We start from the raw sequence: 17,008 nt of genomic DNA on the forward strand, positions 1-17,008 counted from the left end.
CCACTGCTTTTCAATGAAGCAATTTTAAAGCTTTGAACTGCACTGTGACTTTTATTTTCTAGTCTTGTCTCTTTTAAACCTTTTTCCATTTCAGCCTACTTCCCTATGTAGCCCTGTCTAAAATCATTTAGGATACAGTGCATAAAATTCATTTCAAAGTATGATAAAATGTTGTATTAAAAAGTTCATGGAATTTGAAAGAGAAAGTTCATAATATTAAAAAACTAATGGTTAAAATATGTGCTGGATAAAAGGTATAAATAGAATATGTACAGTTTAATAAGACTATTTACAGTTAAAAGATAAATATGCTAAAAAGGTTAAGTTCATAGAGTTGATAAGATATCCGTGATCCAGAGAAAAGGAGAGAAGAAGTAGCAGTATTCTTATGTGTAATCTAACTTGTTACCTGTTTAATGTCAATCATTTAATTCCTGTTTTTCCTTTGGTGGTTATCAAACTCACAAACCAATCAGAGTAAAGTCACTGTGTAAGAGGTGGGACTAGTGGCGCAGGTTAGCTTGGGGCGTAGTGAGCATGCGACAGGAGAGACAGAGACGCTATCGACCAGAGAGCTAAGAAGGAGGCATCGTGTTGTGGAGAGCATTTAAGTTTTATCGTGGAGGTCGACTACTCGTTGTCCTGATACAAACTTCTGTGTGACCTGCAAGAGGTGAATATGATGTGTATGCCTGTATTTTGTGCTATATCTAACAGTTATAGTGTAAAGTAGACTGGATGTGTAACGCGGTTAGCGACATGCTAGCTAGCGGTAGCATGCAGTGCTAATGTGCCTGTGTATCGTAGTTTTAGCGTTAAGATGACTTTGAAGCTAAAGCGAACTAATGCTAATTCAACAAGAGATAGCAGTTGATATTGTGGCTCAACTTATGAATGATATCCTTAAAGGAGGCTGACGTTGGAGAAGGAGAGAGAGATCGAGACGGGTTTCCAACCGACGGCCCTGCTGTTTTTTCTTCCTTGTGACTTCGTTGCTGTGCGCCATTGCCCACGCCTGTGTGTTTGAACTGTGACTGCCATTTCCATTGCCCTCATGAGACTGCCATCGCTTGTCCCCTTCTATCCCTACTAACAAACATTGGATTCGTGAGTACTAACTGAAACAATTGTGCACGTGCTTTTATTTTACGCTCAGAGTGAAGCGGCCATTACAGTTTTTAGGCCCCACCGCACACAAGCTTCATCCAACAGGCCTGCAACGGGTTTAAGTTTTGTTTCTAGTATGTTTCATGTGAATGTGTGTGGGCCCACAGGTACATATTGAGTCGTTTCCAGCAACTGTTTTGAAGGTAAATTGAATATGTTAAGAGGATCTGATTTCCTTTATCTCCAAGTATAAGAAGAGGTATAAGAGGTATTTCTTTGAAAGTAAAAAGAAGTGATTTTTGAGTACCTATGCTTTATTATACAAGTGTGTACAGCAACACGTTTTGTTTTGAAACTTAAAAGAGAAGTAACCATTTGAAGAAGCTGTAAATTTGCCATTATCTATATTGCCGCCATCTATTTCATAAGGAAATATCTTCCCATTTAAATATTATTTCATTTTGTATAAATAAATACCTGTGAGGTTTTTTGTATTTAAAGTACAGTTGTGGTGGTCATTATTAAAGTAACATATAAAATAGTTGTATTTTTCCTACAACGAGCCCAGGCCCAGTCTCATCGTATTAACCACTCTAGCTTTTCTCTTAACTACATGGGACCTGGGTTACATAAATGGAGGCACCGCTGGGATTGTATATTAACATAAAGTAAATATCTGATAATTTGATAATCTGGACCCCACAACTTTAACGTTTTGACATAAAAGTAATGTGCTAACAGTAATTAAAATCAAGAGCAATAATGGCAAGTCAAGCAAGCAGTCCGTCACAACTTGAGCTAGTTAACTGGTGTAAAGGAGAGTCAGTAGATGTAAAACATGCCCTCCTGTTATATGGAGTGCCTGAAAAAAATTCTAAAGAAGACATTGAAGAAACAGCAGGGACCATCAAAGCATTAGGGAAAGTTACCGTTAGGGGCAAAATGTTTCACCCTCAACAACAATCGCTGATGGTGCTATGTGAGTGTAGTGAAGAGATCGACCCCTCCAAAATCCCCCCCGAGATTATGCCTATAAGTGGCGGAAGTGGCTGGAAAGCTGTCTACTACACAGAGCCTCAGCTTGATAAGTTTGAAGACAAATTACTCACCTTTCTGCAGAGTGAAGGGAAAACCTTAGAGGACATTCAAGGTCTATGTACCCCCACCAAAGAGGGTAGCAGCAACCCTGAAGACATCATCCGTGCAGTTGGTGATGTTATGAACAGAACAAACAAACAACCTGACAGCCACACATACAGACGTCTGCGGACATTTTCTGGGGTCAGTCCCACCCCTGCTGGAGAAGAGTCCTTAGACAACTGGCTGGAGCAAGCAACACTCTTAGTAACAGAAGGTGAGTGCTCAGACAAAGAGAAACGACGTCGGATATTGGAAAGTCTTAAAGGGCCTGCCTTTGAGATCATTCAAGCTGTGCGTCTGACTCAACCTGATGCTAGCCCACATGAATACATAGAGGCTATAGAGAGCATTTTTGGTACAGTAGAGTCTGGAGAGGAACTATACTTGTCATTTAGAGCCCTTCGCCAACAGCCTGGTGAACGTCTTTCAGAGTTTCTGCGAAGATTAGAGAGGTCTCTTGTCAAAGTAGTACAAGGAGGAGGTTTACCTGTTAGCGCTGCCAATAGCGCTCGGTTAAAGCAACTTATTAGAGGATCCACCTCAGAGCTCATGTTGCTTCAGTTGAAAATTAGGGAGCGGAGCAGTGATCCCCCTACCTTCCTGACTCTGCTACGAGAAGTGATGGAAGAGGAAGGCCGCCAGTCAGCCAGACAAAGCCAAGTGACACCCATGCGTCCTCAGCGTGTACGCACCATTCAAGCAGAAAAAGAGAAAGAACCTGACTCAGCATCTCAGAGTGAACTGCAAGCTCAGATTCAAGAGTTGAGAGCGCAGTTAGCAGAAAAAAACAACCCACGGCCACAGCCGCCATCTGATGATTCCTTTAAAGAGCCTAAGGAAAAGCAAAAACAGAAAACTGAGTCACAGAGTGAACTACAATCACTGAGAAAACAAGTGAAAGCCCTAGAAAGTAAAATGAGTGTAATGGCAGTAAAATACACATCAGACCTCCCACGAGAACACACACCACAGCCTTACCAATACAAAGCAGCTCCAGTTCACAAGCCTGCTCATTCCAAGGTGTCATCTTCCAAGCACAATGATGAATATTTCTGTTATAGGTGTGGAGAAAATGGTCACATAGCTACCAGATGCACTGCACCTGAGAACCCCCAGAAAGTAATTAGAAAGCTCATACGCTTGGTGCGAGGTTCCCCTGACCCCAACAAAGAGAACCCAAAGCCCGTTGCTGAAGAGCAGTGTGTGGCTAGAACAAACAAAGTCGAAGTCCCAGAGAATAACACTGTCCTACCTGAGGGTCTTGTAGGTCCATCATTTATTCATGCCATCAGAGTTAATGACATGGTCTGCGACGCTCTCATTGATAGTGGGTCTAATGTGACTATTATTTTTGAAAACTGGTATAACAAACACTTACCAGGTGTCCCCATAAAACCCCTCTCTTGCCTTGGACTCTGGGGCCTCTCTGACACAGAGTATCCTTACAAAGGCTACGTTGTTGTAGAGATGGAGTTCACTGAGGAGATCACTGGTGTGTCGGGACGTGTAGAAGTGCTCGCCTTGATTTGTCCTGAGCCAAAAAACCAACAACAAACCCCTGTGCTGGTTGGAACCAATACATCTCTGTTCCGCCGCCTATGGGAGTTGGTGAAGACGAAGAGTAACAAGAACACTGTACACTCCATGAGGATTCAGTCTGTGTATGCCCCTGTTAAAGCACAAGAACAGCTAGCCAAGAATGAAGTCTTGGGACAGATAAAGTGGAAAGGTCCCAGTCCACTCTCAATTGCTCCAGGTGCAAAATACTATGCAACCTGTAAAGTGGAAAGACAGAGTGCCCCATCTAAAGACCTCGTGCTTATTGATGCACCCACTGCCCAGTTACTCCCCGCCGGTGTGTTAATACAGCCCGGTGTGCTCTCAGATGCCGATATTGACAGCAACAGTTTTACTGTGCTCATTCAGAATGAATCCAAGAAAACAACATCTATCCCAGTGGGGACTGTAATTGCAGAGATGTATGCTGTGGACACAGTTACCCCAATCCAGCCGTCCGACCTCACAGCTGAAACTCTGGACCCAAGTCTCTTCAATTTCGGGAATTCACCCATCCCCGAAGAGTGGAAGAGTCGGCTTCAGCAGAAGTTGGCTGCAAGGCGGAATGTTTTCTCGCTGCATGAGTGGGATGTTGGCTTGGCCAAGGGAGTTGAACATCACATACGCCTGCATGACCCCAGACCCTTCAGGGAAAGGTCAAGGCGATTAGCCCCTGCAGACATTGACGATGTGAGGCGACATATACAGCAACTGCTGGCCGCTGGAATTATCACAGAGTCCCGTAGCCCCTATGCCTCACCGATCGTCGTAGTCCGCAAAAAGAACGGGACTATAAGAATCTGTATCGACTACAGAACACTCAACAACCGCACTACACCAGACCAGTACACAATGCCACGCATTGACGACGCCCTGGATTCCTTGTCAGGCAGCCAGTGGTTCTCGGTGCTAGATCTGCGTAGTGGCTACTACCAGATAGAGATGGCTGAAGAGGATAAAGAAAAGACAGCATTTATTTGTCCCCTTGGTTTCTATCAATTTGAGCGTATGCCACAAGGAATCACAGGAGCGCCGGCAACGTTTCAGCGCTTAATGGAGAAAGCTGTTGGAGATATGCATCTTCTGGAAGCCCTTGTGTACTTGGATGACATCATTGTTTTTGGCAAAACACTTGAAGAGCATGAGCAACGTCTCCTCAAGGTGCTGGATAGACTAGAGGAGATCGGGTTAAAAGTTTCTATTGATAAATGTCAATTCTGTCAGCCTCAGGTTAAGTACGTGGGTCATATTGTGTCTGCAAATGGAATAGCTACTGATCCAGAAAAGGTTGAAGTAGTCAAGCATTGGAAAGCACCCACTCACCTGAAGCCTCTCAAGTCCTTCCTTGGATTCTGCAGTTACTATCGGAGGTTTATTGCAAACTACTCCGCCATTGTCCGTCCCCTTTCCGAGCTCACCAAAGGTTACGCCCCGACTTGGCAAGACCCCAAATCCAAAAAGAGTGTGGACTCAGCCAAAGTCTATTTTAAACCATCAGAGCCCTTTGGAGAACGTTGGACTCCAGCCTGTCAGGAGGCTTTTGAGCGGATCCGTGACTGTTTGATCAACGCCCCAGTGTTGGCATTCGCTGACCCCACTAAGACATACATCTTGCATGTCGACGCCAGTATGAATGGGTTAGGCGCTGTCCTAAACCAGGAATATCCTGAGGGCCTTAGGCCAGTAGCATTTGCCAGTCGGAAGCTTAAAGACTCAGAGCATAACTATCCAGTCCATCAGTTGGAATTTCTGGCATTAAAATGGGCTGTCGTGGACAAGTTTCATGATTACTTGTATGGTGCCAAGTTTATTGTAAGAACTGACAACAACCCATTAACATATGTGTTGACCTCTGCCAAACTCAGTGCTGTTGGGCATCGCTGGCTCGCCGCCCTTGCCACCTACGATTTTACCATCCAGTATCGTCCTGGGAGGCAAAATATCGATGCTGACTTGCTGTCTCGACAGTACACTTCAGAGGAGGCTAAAGAATGGACCAGTGTCCCACCTGATGGCATCAAAGCCCTCTGCAAACGTGCCTGCATCAGTGAAGGAACAGATGTGACTGACAGATTGGTGGATCAGCTGGGAGCTCCTGCAACAGCAGTACCAGAAGCCTACGTGTTCCCAGTGAACCTTAGCTTAAACACCCTTGACCAGCTGAGCCCGACAGATATCCAGGCATCACAAGATATGGACCCAGCAATTGGGCCATTAAAGAAAGCAATGGAGAAGAATAAAGGGCTGACTCGCTCCAAAAATGATTCGCCCGAGACTGTGTTGTTGCTACGAGAAAGCCGCAAGTTGGAATTAAAGGATGGATTACTCTACAGAGTGAAAGAAAAGATGTGTGGAAAACAGATCAAACAACTGGTCTTACCAGCAAGATATCGCCCAATGGTGTTAAGGTCTTTGCATGATGAGTGTGGACACATGGGAGTGGAACGCACGACTGAACTGATCAAAGACAGATTTTATTGGCCGCGGATGACAGCTGAGGTTGAGCAGTTCATTCGAACCTGTGGAAGATGTATCTCCAGGAAGACACTCCCTCAGCATGCCTCGCCCTTGAATCAAATAACAAGTAATGGCCCCTTAGATTTAGTATGTATTGACTTCTTACAGATAGAGCCTGACTCTAAAGGTGTTACTAATGTGTTAGTAGTGACAGATCACTACACACGTTATGCACAGGCATTTGCCACAAAAGATCAAAAGGCTATCACTGTTGCAAGAGTATTGTGGGAGAAGTATTTTGTGCACTACGGCCTACCGGCACGGATACACTCGGATCAGGGCCGAGATTTCGAAAGTCGACTGATCAAAGAGCTTTTGTCCATGCTCGGGGTTCGAAAGTCACGAACATCCCCCTACCACCCTCAAGGGGATGCACAACCAGAAAGGTTCAATCGAACGCTCCTTGCAATGCTTGGTACCCTGGACACTGTGAAGAAGCAATGCTGGAGTCAGCATATCACATACCTGGTACACGCGTACAACTGCACAAGAAATGATTCCACAGGATATTCACCGTATCAGCTCATGTTTGGAAGGGAAGCAAGGCTACCCATTGACATCTGTTTTGGAATCTCACCCAATGGTGAAAGTGAGTCCTCCTACCAGCAGTACGTTGCCAGAATGAGAAAGGAGTTGCAAAAAGCCTACCAACTGGCATCTGACGCTGCCACAAAGAGTCACCTGAAAAACAAAGCACGCTATGACCACCGTGTGAGAGACTTACCTTTGGAGAAAGGTGACAGAATTCTCATTCAGAATGTGGGTCTAAAAGGAAAGCATAAACTGCAAGATCGATGGAAATCAACACCGTATGTTGTTTTGGAGAAGTTGCCAAATCTGCCAGTTTACAAGGTCAAACCAGAACATGGTCCAGGTGTCGTCAAAACTCTCCATCGAGACCACCTGTTGCCCATCGGTTATATGGTCCGGATGTCTACTCCGTTAGATGATAAGGAACATATTCGGAGACCTGTCACGAGAGCTCAACTTACCCGGCAACGTCAACCAACAACCAAGTCTACTGACCCAGTAGAAGAAAGTGACACAGAGTCATCAGGCTCAGAGTTTGAAACTGTCCATAATCAACCTGATTTTGATGTGGATGAAGTCCAGAGACAGTTGGCAGCTGAAAATCAAAGATCTGAAGAAGAAAACTGTGAAGCTGCAGACAACCAACAACTTACAGAAACAGAGTATGAGGAATTGTCTGAAGGTGTTGAACCTACTGAGTCAGACTCAGATGTTCAAGAGACGAATAACGATACTGTGGAAGAACAAGATGTAGAAGGTAGAGCAAGCTCGCCTTTGTCAAACAGAAGTAACAAATCTTCTAAACATCCAAGGAGTGAGACCGACGGGTCTTCCACAGTCAGAAAATCTCTGAGAAAACCAAAACCAACTGTGAGATTGACCTATGAAAAGCCTGGTCACCAATCCTGTGAGCCAGTTACTATCATGCATCATGGTATGGTCATTCAACTGAAGTTAAACCCTCCAGACCAAGACACTGAACCAAGGAAAAAGTGGAAAACATCCAAAAGGCGCAAAGAGGAGGAGGAGATAAGGAATCACCCTTCCAAGTCAAAGAGAGACAAAAGGTGTGATGAGGACATCTACACGGTCAGAAAGGGGAGGGTGTAGCCCTGTCTAAAATCATTTAGGATACAGTGCATAAAATTCATTTCAAAGTATGATAAAATGTTGTATTAAAAAGTTCATGGAATTTGAAAGAGAAAGTTCATAATATTAAAAAACTAATGGTTAAAATATGTGCTGGATAAAAGGTATAAATATAATATGTACAGTTTAATAAGACTATTTACAGTTAAAAGATAAATATGCTAAAAAGGTTAAGTTCATAGAGTTGATAAGATATCCGTGATCCAGAGAAAAGGAGAGAAGAAGTAGCAGTATTCTTATGTGTAATCTAACTTGTTACCTGTTTAATGTCAATCATTTAATTCCTGTTTTTCCTTTGGTGGTTATCAAACTCACAAACCAATCAGAGTAAAGTCACTGTGTAAGAGGTGGGACTAGTGGCGCAGGTTAGCTTGGGGCGTAGTGAGCATGCGACAGGAGAGACAGAGACGCTATCGACCAGAGAGCTAAGAAGGAGGCATCGTGTTGTGGAGAGCATTTAAGTTTTATCGTGGAGGTCGACTACTCGTTGTCCTGATACAAACTTCTGTGTGACCTGCAAGAGGTGAATATGATGTGTATGCCTGTATTTTGTGCTATATCTAACAGTTATAGTGTAAAGTAGACTGGATGTGTAACGCGGTTAGCGACATGCTAGCTAGCGGTAGCATGCAGTGCTAATGTGCCTGTGTATCGTAGTTTTAGCGTTAAGATGACTTTGAAGCTAAAGCGAACTAATGCTAATTCAACAAGAGATAGCAGTTGATATTGTGGCTCAACTTATGAATGATATCCTTAAAGGAGGCTGACGTTGGAGAAGGAGAGAGAGATCGAGACGGGTTTCCAACCGACGGCCCTGCTGTTTTTTCTTCCTTGTGACTTCGTTGCTGTGCGCCATTGCCCACGCCTGTGTGTTTGAACTGTGACTGCCATTTCCATTGCCCTCATGAGACTGCCATCGCTTGTCCCCTTCTATCCCTACTAACAAACATTGGATTCGTGAGTACTAACTGAAACAATTGTGCACGTGCTTTTATTTTACGCTCAGAGTGAAGCGGCCATTACAGTTTTTAGGCCCCACCGCACACAAGCTTCATCCAACAGGCCTGCAACGGGTTTAAGTTTTGTTTCTAGTATGTTTCATGTGAATGTGTGTGGGCCCACAGGTACATATTGAGTCGTTTCCAGCAACTGTTTTGAAGGTAAATTGAATATGTTAAGAGGATCTGATTTCCTTTATCTCCAAGTATAAGAAGAGGTATAAGAGGTATTTCTTTGAAAGTAAAAAGAAGTGATTTTTGAGTACCTATGCTTTATTATACAAGTGTGTACAGCAACACGTTTTGTTTTGAAACTTAAAAGAGAAGTAACCATTTGAAGAAGCTGTAAATTTGCCATTATCTATATTGCCGCCATCTATTTCATAAGGAAATATCTTCCCATTTAAATATTATTTCATTTTGTATAAATAAATACCTGTGAGGTTTTTTGTATTTAAAGTACAGTTGTGGTGGTCATTATTAAAGTAACATATAAAATAGTTGTATTTTTCCTACAACGAGCCCAGGCCCAGTCTCATCGTATTAACCACTCTAGCTTTTCTCTTAACTACATGGGACCTGGGTTACACCTATTTCTTAACTTGCTTTACTGTTTGGTTCTTGAAGTCTTCTTACTTGTTTTAAAATGTATTTTGAATGCATCTTTTAATGTTATTAGTATGCTTCTGTAAAGCACTTTGAGTTGCCTTGTGTCTGAATTGTGCTATACAAATAAACTTGCTTATCTTGCCTTTTGTATGTTTTGTAAGGATGCCAAGTTCCTCCAACAGATGGTATGTGTTACTGAAGAAATATGTGTCGTATGCAGGAAATTGCTTCCACAGAAGTTTTTGAGTTACACAACAACTAATCAAAGTCCAAGAGGGTGTTACCATCCGAGACTTTTGATTTTCAGTTGATTCATTTGTTAACTTATCCATGTATGGATGTTATACAGAGTTGTGAAACCTTTCACATATTGAAGAAAACTGATAGAAGACCATAATGATGAACTTCAAATCTGACAACAGTGCCATCTAGTGACAAATTAACAGTATAGCAATAGACATGATACATTTTAAAACGCTAACCTACACCAGGCCTGTTCAATTTGAAAAAAAAATGTGCCAAGGGGCCAGACTTCTACGCTCCTATGTCTGACCTGTAAAGATCAAAATTTGAATATTATACTTTTTTTTTTTTACCTCTCCACTTTGCTCATTAGTTTCCACAATTAAAAAGGCACATTATACTTTCAAGAGCACAGAAATAAACAATGCTCCTTTTTTAAAAAAAGAATGGAAGCATGTTACACTGTCTGGATTAAACTTAAGCAAACTTTTACAAAAGTGTTTTTGTCACAAGCAACAGAAATAACTAATGGATGGGCTAATTAACCTATTGGCAAAATGATTAAATGGCCAGAATGACGTTGTTAAAGGGCCGCCAGTTGAGCAGGTCTGGCCCACACCTCCCGGTCACAGACTTTTTGAGACTCTCCCCTCTGGCAGGAGGTTTTGGTCCATCAGGACCAAAACCTCCCGCCACATGAACAGTTTCTTCCCCTCTTCATTTGGGATCCTGAACAGGTCCCGGGAACCCCACTGACACTGACTCTTTCATCCTTTATTTTACATTTTTTAAAATCTATTTCTTGTAATTCCTGTATAGCTCTTTCATCTTTATTTATCAATCATACCACACTTGTGTCTCTGTTTATATATTGTTTATATTGTTTATTGTGTATATATAATAGTCATTGTTTGTTTATTGTTTATTGTCTCAAAGTATGCACCTTATTCACCACGACAAATTCCTTGTTGGTGTTAAACCCTTCTTGGCAATAAATCTTTTTCTGATTCTGATTCTGATTTCTGATGTAAATCCTGTTTTGAACAAAGGCAGGACATGTTCCAAAAGTAATCAACTGTTAAGGAGCAGATGAGAAGAGGTGAAATCATTTAGTTGTTAAAGTTGTATATTTAGTGACTTTAAGTAAAATTGTTCATTGAGCAGATCAGCCAAGATATGAAAGTTAAAGATAACTGATGGAAATCTACATAAGACAGAATTAATATTTCTCACAAGGTCCCATAACCCCATACAGGTTGTGTATACTGTAAGCTTTATTGAAAATATATCTTCCTTGTTCACAAAAATCAATCTGCAGTTATTTTAGTATAACTTGTATTTTGATACAGAGCTCTTAAACCATGTAGTTTAGGGTATTTACAGTATGCAGTTCATATTTAAATGGTAAGTACCCATGTACTCATGTGACCTGTAGTAAAGCTGACAGTTTTTCCTTTTCAAAATAGATTTATTCAACTTCTTCCCTTCCAACACTGTATATCCTCACATAGTGATGTGTTCATGTTTTGGAATGAAACACCACATGTAACATGATTGCAAATAAATAGAGGCAGTGAGCAGTTGAATGTGTGTAATCACATTAGAAAGATACAATGGGATCGTCTTTGTGATGGTCCTCATTTAGATCCAGTGGCTCGATCTCTCCTGCCTGACGTGGAAAAAGGCTTTCTCCCAGACATCAAGCATTTCAATCTTTCCCTCCTTACTTGGAATGTTTGAGGACTTTCACAAGATCGGAAGAAGAAGAAGAAGAAGAAGAAGAAGGTCCTCCAACACACACCTGCAGGACACAGACTGTACCTTTAAGCTAATGTAGTCATATATATCTGGTGTTGCTGATCAGTGCAGATCTTCGACCATCAGGGGCGTGTTTAATAGTTCACGTTAATTATAAATCATTACAAATCTTTTGAATGTCCTCAGGGGCATCCTGTGGCTCACTGAATCCTCCTGGCAAGTTAGCTGTTGTCAAAAGTTCTGTTGAAGTTAACAGAGAAGTCACCTGTCAGCTGTATATTTTCAGCCGGAGTTTGTCAGGCCTGAAACAAGCTTCTCCCATTATACAGAGAATGAGTTATACATTTGTTAACTTGATTTTCAGGCACTGGGATTGGTAACATACTTAAATGCACAGTATGTAACTTTTGCCAACGGGGTCTCTTCATAAAAACAATACAAAAGATGTTAGTGACGTGGGATCAAGGGAGTTCTAATTGTTCATCAGCCACCATCGCAGATAAAAATCTACCTACGTGACTCAGACAGAAATACTCATAGATGAGGTGACATATTGAAGTTTTATTTGACTTACACTCCATCATGTTCACCATCTTCTTCCTTCCACACTCTCTGATGTGTCATCTGATGTTTTCTTGGAAGGCAACCAAATGTAACAAACAATGACCTTCAGTAAATCTACGTATTTCTCTGGGTTTGAACATTGTTGATAACAAAACACAGAACAAAGGCCTCATCAGTTTTAGACACTTTGACATAGAATCATTTCGGGATGGCCGTCATTTATATGACAGATATTTTGCCCAAAAGGCGAAGTTGTTTGAATTCCTAAGAAAAGAAGAAGTATTAACTTTATTAACTGTTAACTGTTATTTCATCTAAATTAGGAGGAGGCCTTGAACAGACCCCCTGACCTTCCTTTTGCTTTGCTGTTGGTAAATCCAGACTGAGATGCAGACCAGAGAGTCGTGTGTGGAGGTTGTGAAGAATGAAGGTAGACTGAAGCTCACCTCATCATGAATCTTCTGAATTTCCTCAGCAGCATCCTGTGTCTCACTGAATCCTCCAGACAAGTTAGACATTGTGACGAGGTCGGCTGAACTGTAGGACCCTGGAAGAGGTTTGAAGCATTTGTGAGGAGCACACTGCTCACTATCAGCCCCTCTGTACATGTTTTAGTTCAGCAGGTCAACACACCTGAGTGGGATAAAATGGAAGTCCTGCATTAAAAACTAATCTCTAAATTCTAGGTCAGGATGACGAAATGAAAGTAATTGAAGTCTAACAGAGAATATAACCAATTTCATTGTTTAGTCTGTCTTGTTTTATCTTCTTGTGTGTAGCATTGATTTATTGCAAAATAAAGATTTACACTCAACATATCTGTACACTGATGTTCATGCTTTACCTTTTGGGGGAAATATAAACTATAATTTCCTTTGAAGACTGTGATATGCAGTTTAAAATTCTGAATGTTTCGTGAATTCACCTTTGACTGACTATACTTCTGTTTCTCTAGTTTCCTGAGCTGAAAAGCTGCAGTCTCATATAAGTTATATGCATTTTGTGCCTGTTGGTCAGAATATTCAGCATCGAGAGGGAGGAAGTTGAACGCTTTATTTTCAGAAGGGACATCTTAAATAAATCAACAGGACATGAGATCTTAAGTTTCTTCTCTGATGTCCAGATGAACAGATTTCTAAAGCGCCAGACATTTGTAGTGTTTGTTTGATTGCAACATACATTTGATTAACTGGAAGTAGTCAGATGAATCTATGCTCATGTTAAGTTTGTGATCACACATGTAGCTCCACCCAACATGCAGTGGGGCCACCTTCCAGATGTATCCAGGTGTGGCTACTGTGTATAAATACATGTGTATCTGACACACAGTTGAAACAGTTGAGACATAAAAGCAGAAAGTTGACTTCTCTGTTAAACTCGACAGAACTTGAGACAATGGCAGATAAAAATCGTTAACAATGGAGTTGTACAATGTACACTGACAGGGAAACTCAATGGATATGCAATCAGGTGAGCCTCACTTTGTCTTCACTCTTTACAATTTCTACATAAAACTCTGTGATCTTCAGTCTGGATTTTCCATCACATTTTATTTCTTTCATACACAGGTGAAGAGCCTCGTGGAGGGAAAGACGAACAAGATCTACCAAGAATACAGAGCAGTTTTATTCAGGAATCAGCTTTGTCAATCTGGAACAAACTACCTCTTCCAGGTAAATAGTACTATGATATTTATTTGAAAGAGGAGTAAGAATATCTCAGAAGAAATATGATTCTTCCAGGACCATATGTCTCCAAACAACAGGAGGTCATACGTGTCTTGTACAGACATTAAAGTCTGGATAATGATAGTGATTGCTCTACGAGCAATCTTCACTTAGTCTTTGCAACCTAGATACTCAAAGCTACTGTAAGTTTACAGAACAGATGTCTGGCGAACCAAGGCAAGGCTAAACACACTGTTTAAGGAGGCCTTCAATCTATCTATGTTAGCAGACTAAGTGTCTCTGACCTATTTACCTCTTAGTCTTCTGGCTAGAGGGGAGAGATTTTGCATCACCCCCCTTGCAATGTTGTTAAACAGATAACCATGTATGGAAGCACTGCCTCCTGAAGCTGTAAAATATAATTTGGACACTTGAGAAGACTTGTGAGGATTATCATGGCAACACTGTGTAGACAGACGTGCAGTCATTTTGCTTCTCCAAGATCTTGTTTTATAAACTAACTCAACGTAAGCCATTGGTGTCTCTGAGTCTTCTTCATCTTTCCTGAAAGGGTCAAGTGAGATGAAATTCCACAACAGATACATGAACTGAATGAAGTGTGATATCCAGCAGCACTGCTCCTCAATGCTCAGTAACACGAGATCAAGATAAAGATATTCACTGAAAGATCCAATTCGCTTCTCTTTTTCCTGCAGGTTCGTGTTGGAGAACGCAACTACATTCATGTTCAGGTCTCCCAAGCACGTCCCTGTAACGGAGGATGGCTTCAGCTGGGTGGTGTACAGGAGGACAAAACCCAAGACGACGCCCTCGAACCTATCAGCAATTAAATACTTACAGGCTGCAGTCTCTGCTTCTTCATTCTGAAATGATTCCACACAATGTTGATTAACAATACATGACTTTTGATTCTGAATGTCACATTACACATAAAGATGAAAATGTTGCTGTTTGGAAGCAGCAAGTCTATTTTGTAAAGAAATAAAGAAAGCCTGAAGCATATCCTGTGTCCTGTGTGTTTTTTCTAAAGATCTGGAAAAAAATCGTAGCACACCAGTTAATGAAAACCGAGTTTGGCCTATATAAAAAAGACCAACATTTATATAAAGTCAGCACAGTATTTCTGGATCCTTTTTCTGGGTTTAAGCAAAATTTGGTTTTGGATCAGAGCGCTGCATCTAACCTGTCAATCAAACACCAGGCCCATCAGTGAGGTGTGGGCTCTGTTATCTTCGTCTTGTTTCTTTGTCTCCTCTGTCCTTTTCAAGTCACGGTCAAGCTCCACTCTGGAGTTTTATTTGCCATGTTCATATACAAGTTCATCACTAACTTCAGTTCTGGGAATATTTTCCTAAACAAAATCAACTGTGTCCATTTCAAAGATGGACAGTTATACAAAAATGAATGGCAACTGCAAAAGTAGTAGTAAAATCATGTGTCATATGGGATAACATTTGTTAAACAAATATGTTTTGTTGATTCTATGCAAACATGTTTCATTATGAATTGATATGAATGAGTAAACAAGTACGGTCATGTCTCAAGTAGCTCATAGAGAGGAAAAATGGGTTGCAGCACTCTGATCCAAAACCAAACTTTTTTTAAATCAAAAGCACTAAAACAAAAGATTTTCACAAATTAAATGTCCTCAGAATGAAGTTATGATTGTAACATATGAACTTAAATGATGCAAATGATTTGTTGTTTTAAAATCAAATATAGTTAATTGATGAGTAATGGTTTTTATCATAAATTAATTTGTTAGGGTTAGGTTCATTATTATATTCAGCCCTCATATGGTACAACTGACATTTTATCGGAAAAATTCAATTGAGTTTAAAATGTTTATGAATAAGAATATCTTGATTTAATGTTAAATGCCTTTAGAAAATACACACAGGACACAGGATATGCTTCAGGCTTGCTTTATTTCTTTAGAAAGTAGTTCATTCCACTTGTTCCTTCCACACAGCAACATTTTCATCTTTATGTGTAATATGACATTCAGAATCAAAAATCATGTATTGTTAATCAACATCATGGGGAATAATTTCAGAATGAAGAAGCAGAGACTGCAGCCTGTAAGTATTTAATTGACGAAAGGGTAAAGGGGTTCGTCTTGGGTTTTGTTCTCCTGTACACCGCTCAGCCTCAACTGTCCTTCATAACAGGGAAGTGCTTGGTAGACCAACAGATGAATGTAGCTGGGTCCTCCAACACAAACCTGCAGGAAAAAGAGAAGTGAATTTGGAATTAATTAATATTTTCATCTTGATCTCATGTTATTTAAAATGGAGGAACAGTGTTAAATGCCTGCAAAGATGTTACACTCCATTCAGTTCATGTATCTGAGACATTCTATCTTCTCTTTAAAATAAATATCACAATATTATTTACCTTTAAGAGGTAGTTTGTCCCAGCCACAACCTGTGACCTGTATTTAACTGCTCTATATTCCTGGTATATCTTGTTTGTCTTTCTCTGCACAAGGCTCCTCACCTGTGTATGAAATAAATAAAATGTGATGTAAATCCAGACTGAAGATCAGACCACAGAGTTTTATGTAGAGATTGTAAAGAGTGAAGACAGAGTGAAGCTCACCTGATCACAAATCCACTGAGTTTCCTTATCAGCATCCTTTGTCTCACTCCATCCTCCGACTTTTATATCTGCCATTGTCTCAAGTTCTGTCGAGTTTAACAGAGAAGTCAACTTTCTGCTTTTATGTCTCAACTGCTTCAACTGTGTGTCAGATACACATGTATTTATACAGAGTAGCCACACCTGGATACATCTGAAAGGTGGCCCCACTGCATGTTGGGTGGAGCTACTTGTGTAAGCACAAACTTAACATGAGCATTGATTCATCTGACTACTTCCAGTTAATCAAATGTATGTTGCAATTAAACAAAGACTACAAATGTCTGGAGCTTGAGAAATATCTTCATCTGGACATCAGAGAACAAACAAAATAATTGCGGAAAGATCTCATCTTCTCTTGATTTATTTATGATATTCCTTCACAAAATAAATCGTTCAACTTCCTCCCTCTCAATGCTGAATATCCTGACAGACACAAAAATGTGTATAACTCCTTCTTTTCTTAGAAATTCAAATAACTTCGCCTTTTGGGCAAAATATCTGTCA

General features: G+C 40.8%; 3 protein-coding genes across 3 annotated transcripts; 2 read left to right on the forward strand and 1 right to left on the reverse strand.

Moving 5' to 3' along the window:
- The first annotated feature begins 272 nt into the window (after positions 1 to 272).
- Positions 273 to 2,777, forward strand: LOC115570488 (paraneoplastic antigen Ma2-like). The gene is made up of 2 exons (XM_030399100.1): positions 273 to 2,668; positions 2,767 to 2,777. The coding sequence occupies exons 1-2, from the start codon at positions 1,870 to 1,872 to the stop codon at positions 2,775 to 2,777; spliced, it is 810 nt and encodes a 269-aa protein (XP_030254960.1). The 5' UTR covers positions 273 to 1,869.
- On the forward strand, positions 2,675 to 9,458 carry LOC115570093 (uncharacterized). The gene is made up of 2 exons (XM_030398365.1): positions 2,675 to 8,524; positions 8,761 to 9,458. The coding sequence occupies exon 1, from the start codon at positions 2,797 to 2,799 to the stop codon at positions 7,960 to 7,962; it is 5,166 nt and encodes a 1,721-aa protein (XP_030254225.1). The 5' UTR covers positions 2,675 to 2,796; the 3' UTR covers positions 7,963 to 8,524; positions 8,761 to 9,458.
- Positions 9,459 to 15,770: 6,312 nt separating this feature from the next.
- On the reverse strand, positions 15,771 to 16,577 carry LOC115570103 (leukocyte cysteine proteinase inhibitor 1-like). Its single transcript, XM_030398379.1, has 3 exons — positions 16,463 to 16,577; positions 16,259 to 16,360; positions 15,771 to 16,085 (listed from the first exon to the last, which is right to left on the reverse strand). The coding sequence occupies exons 1-3, from the start codon at positions 16,535 to 16,537 to the stop codon at positions 15,951 to 15,953; spliced, it is 312 nt and encodes a 103-aa protein (XP_030254239.1). The 5' UTR covers positions 16,538 to 16,577; the 3' UTR covers positions 15,771 to 15,950.
- Positions 16,578 to 17,008: the final 431 nt, after the last annotated feature.

The sequence above is a fragment of the Sparus aurata genome, chromosome 19 (assembly GCF_900880675.1).
Source record: "Sparus aurata chromosome 19, fSpaAur1.1, whole genome shotgun sequence".
NCBI classification, from domain to species: domain Eukaryota; kingdom Metazoa; phylum Chordata; class Actinopteri; order Spariformes; family Sparidae; genus Sparus; species Sparus aurata.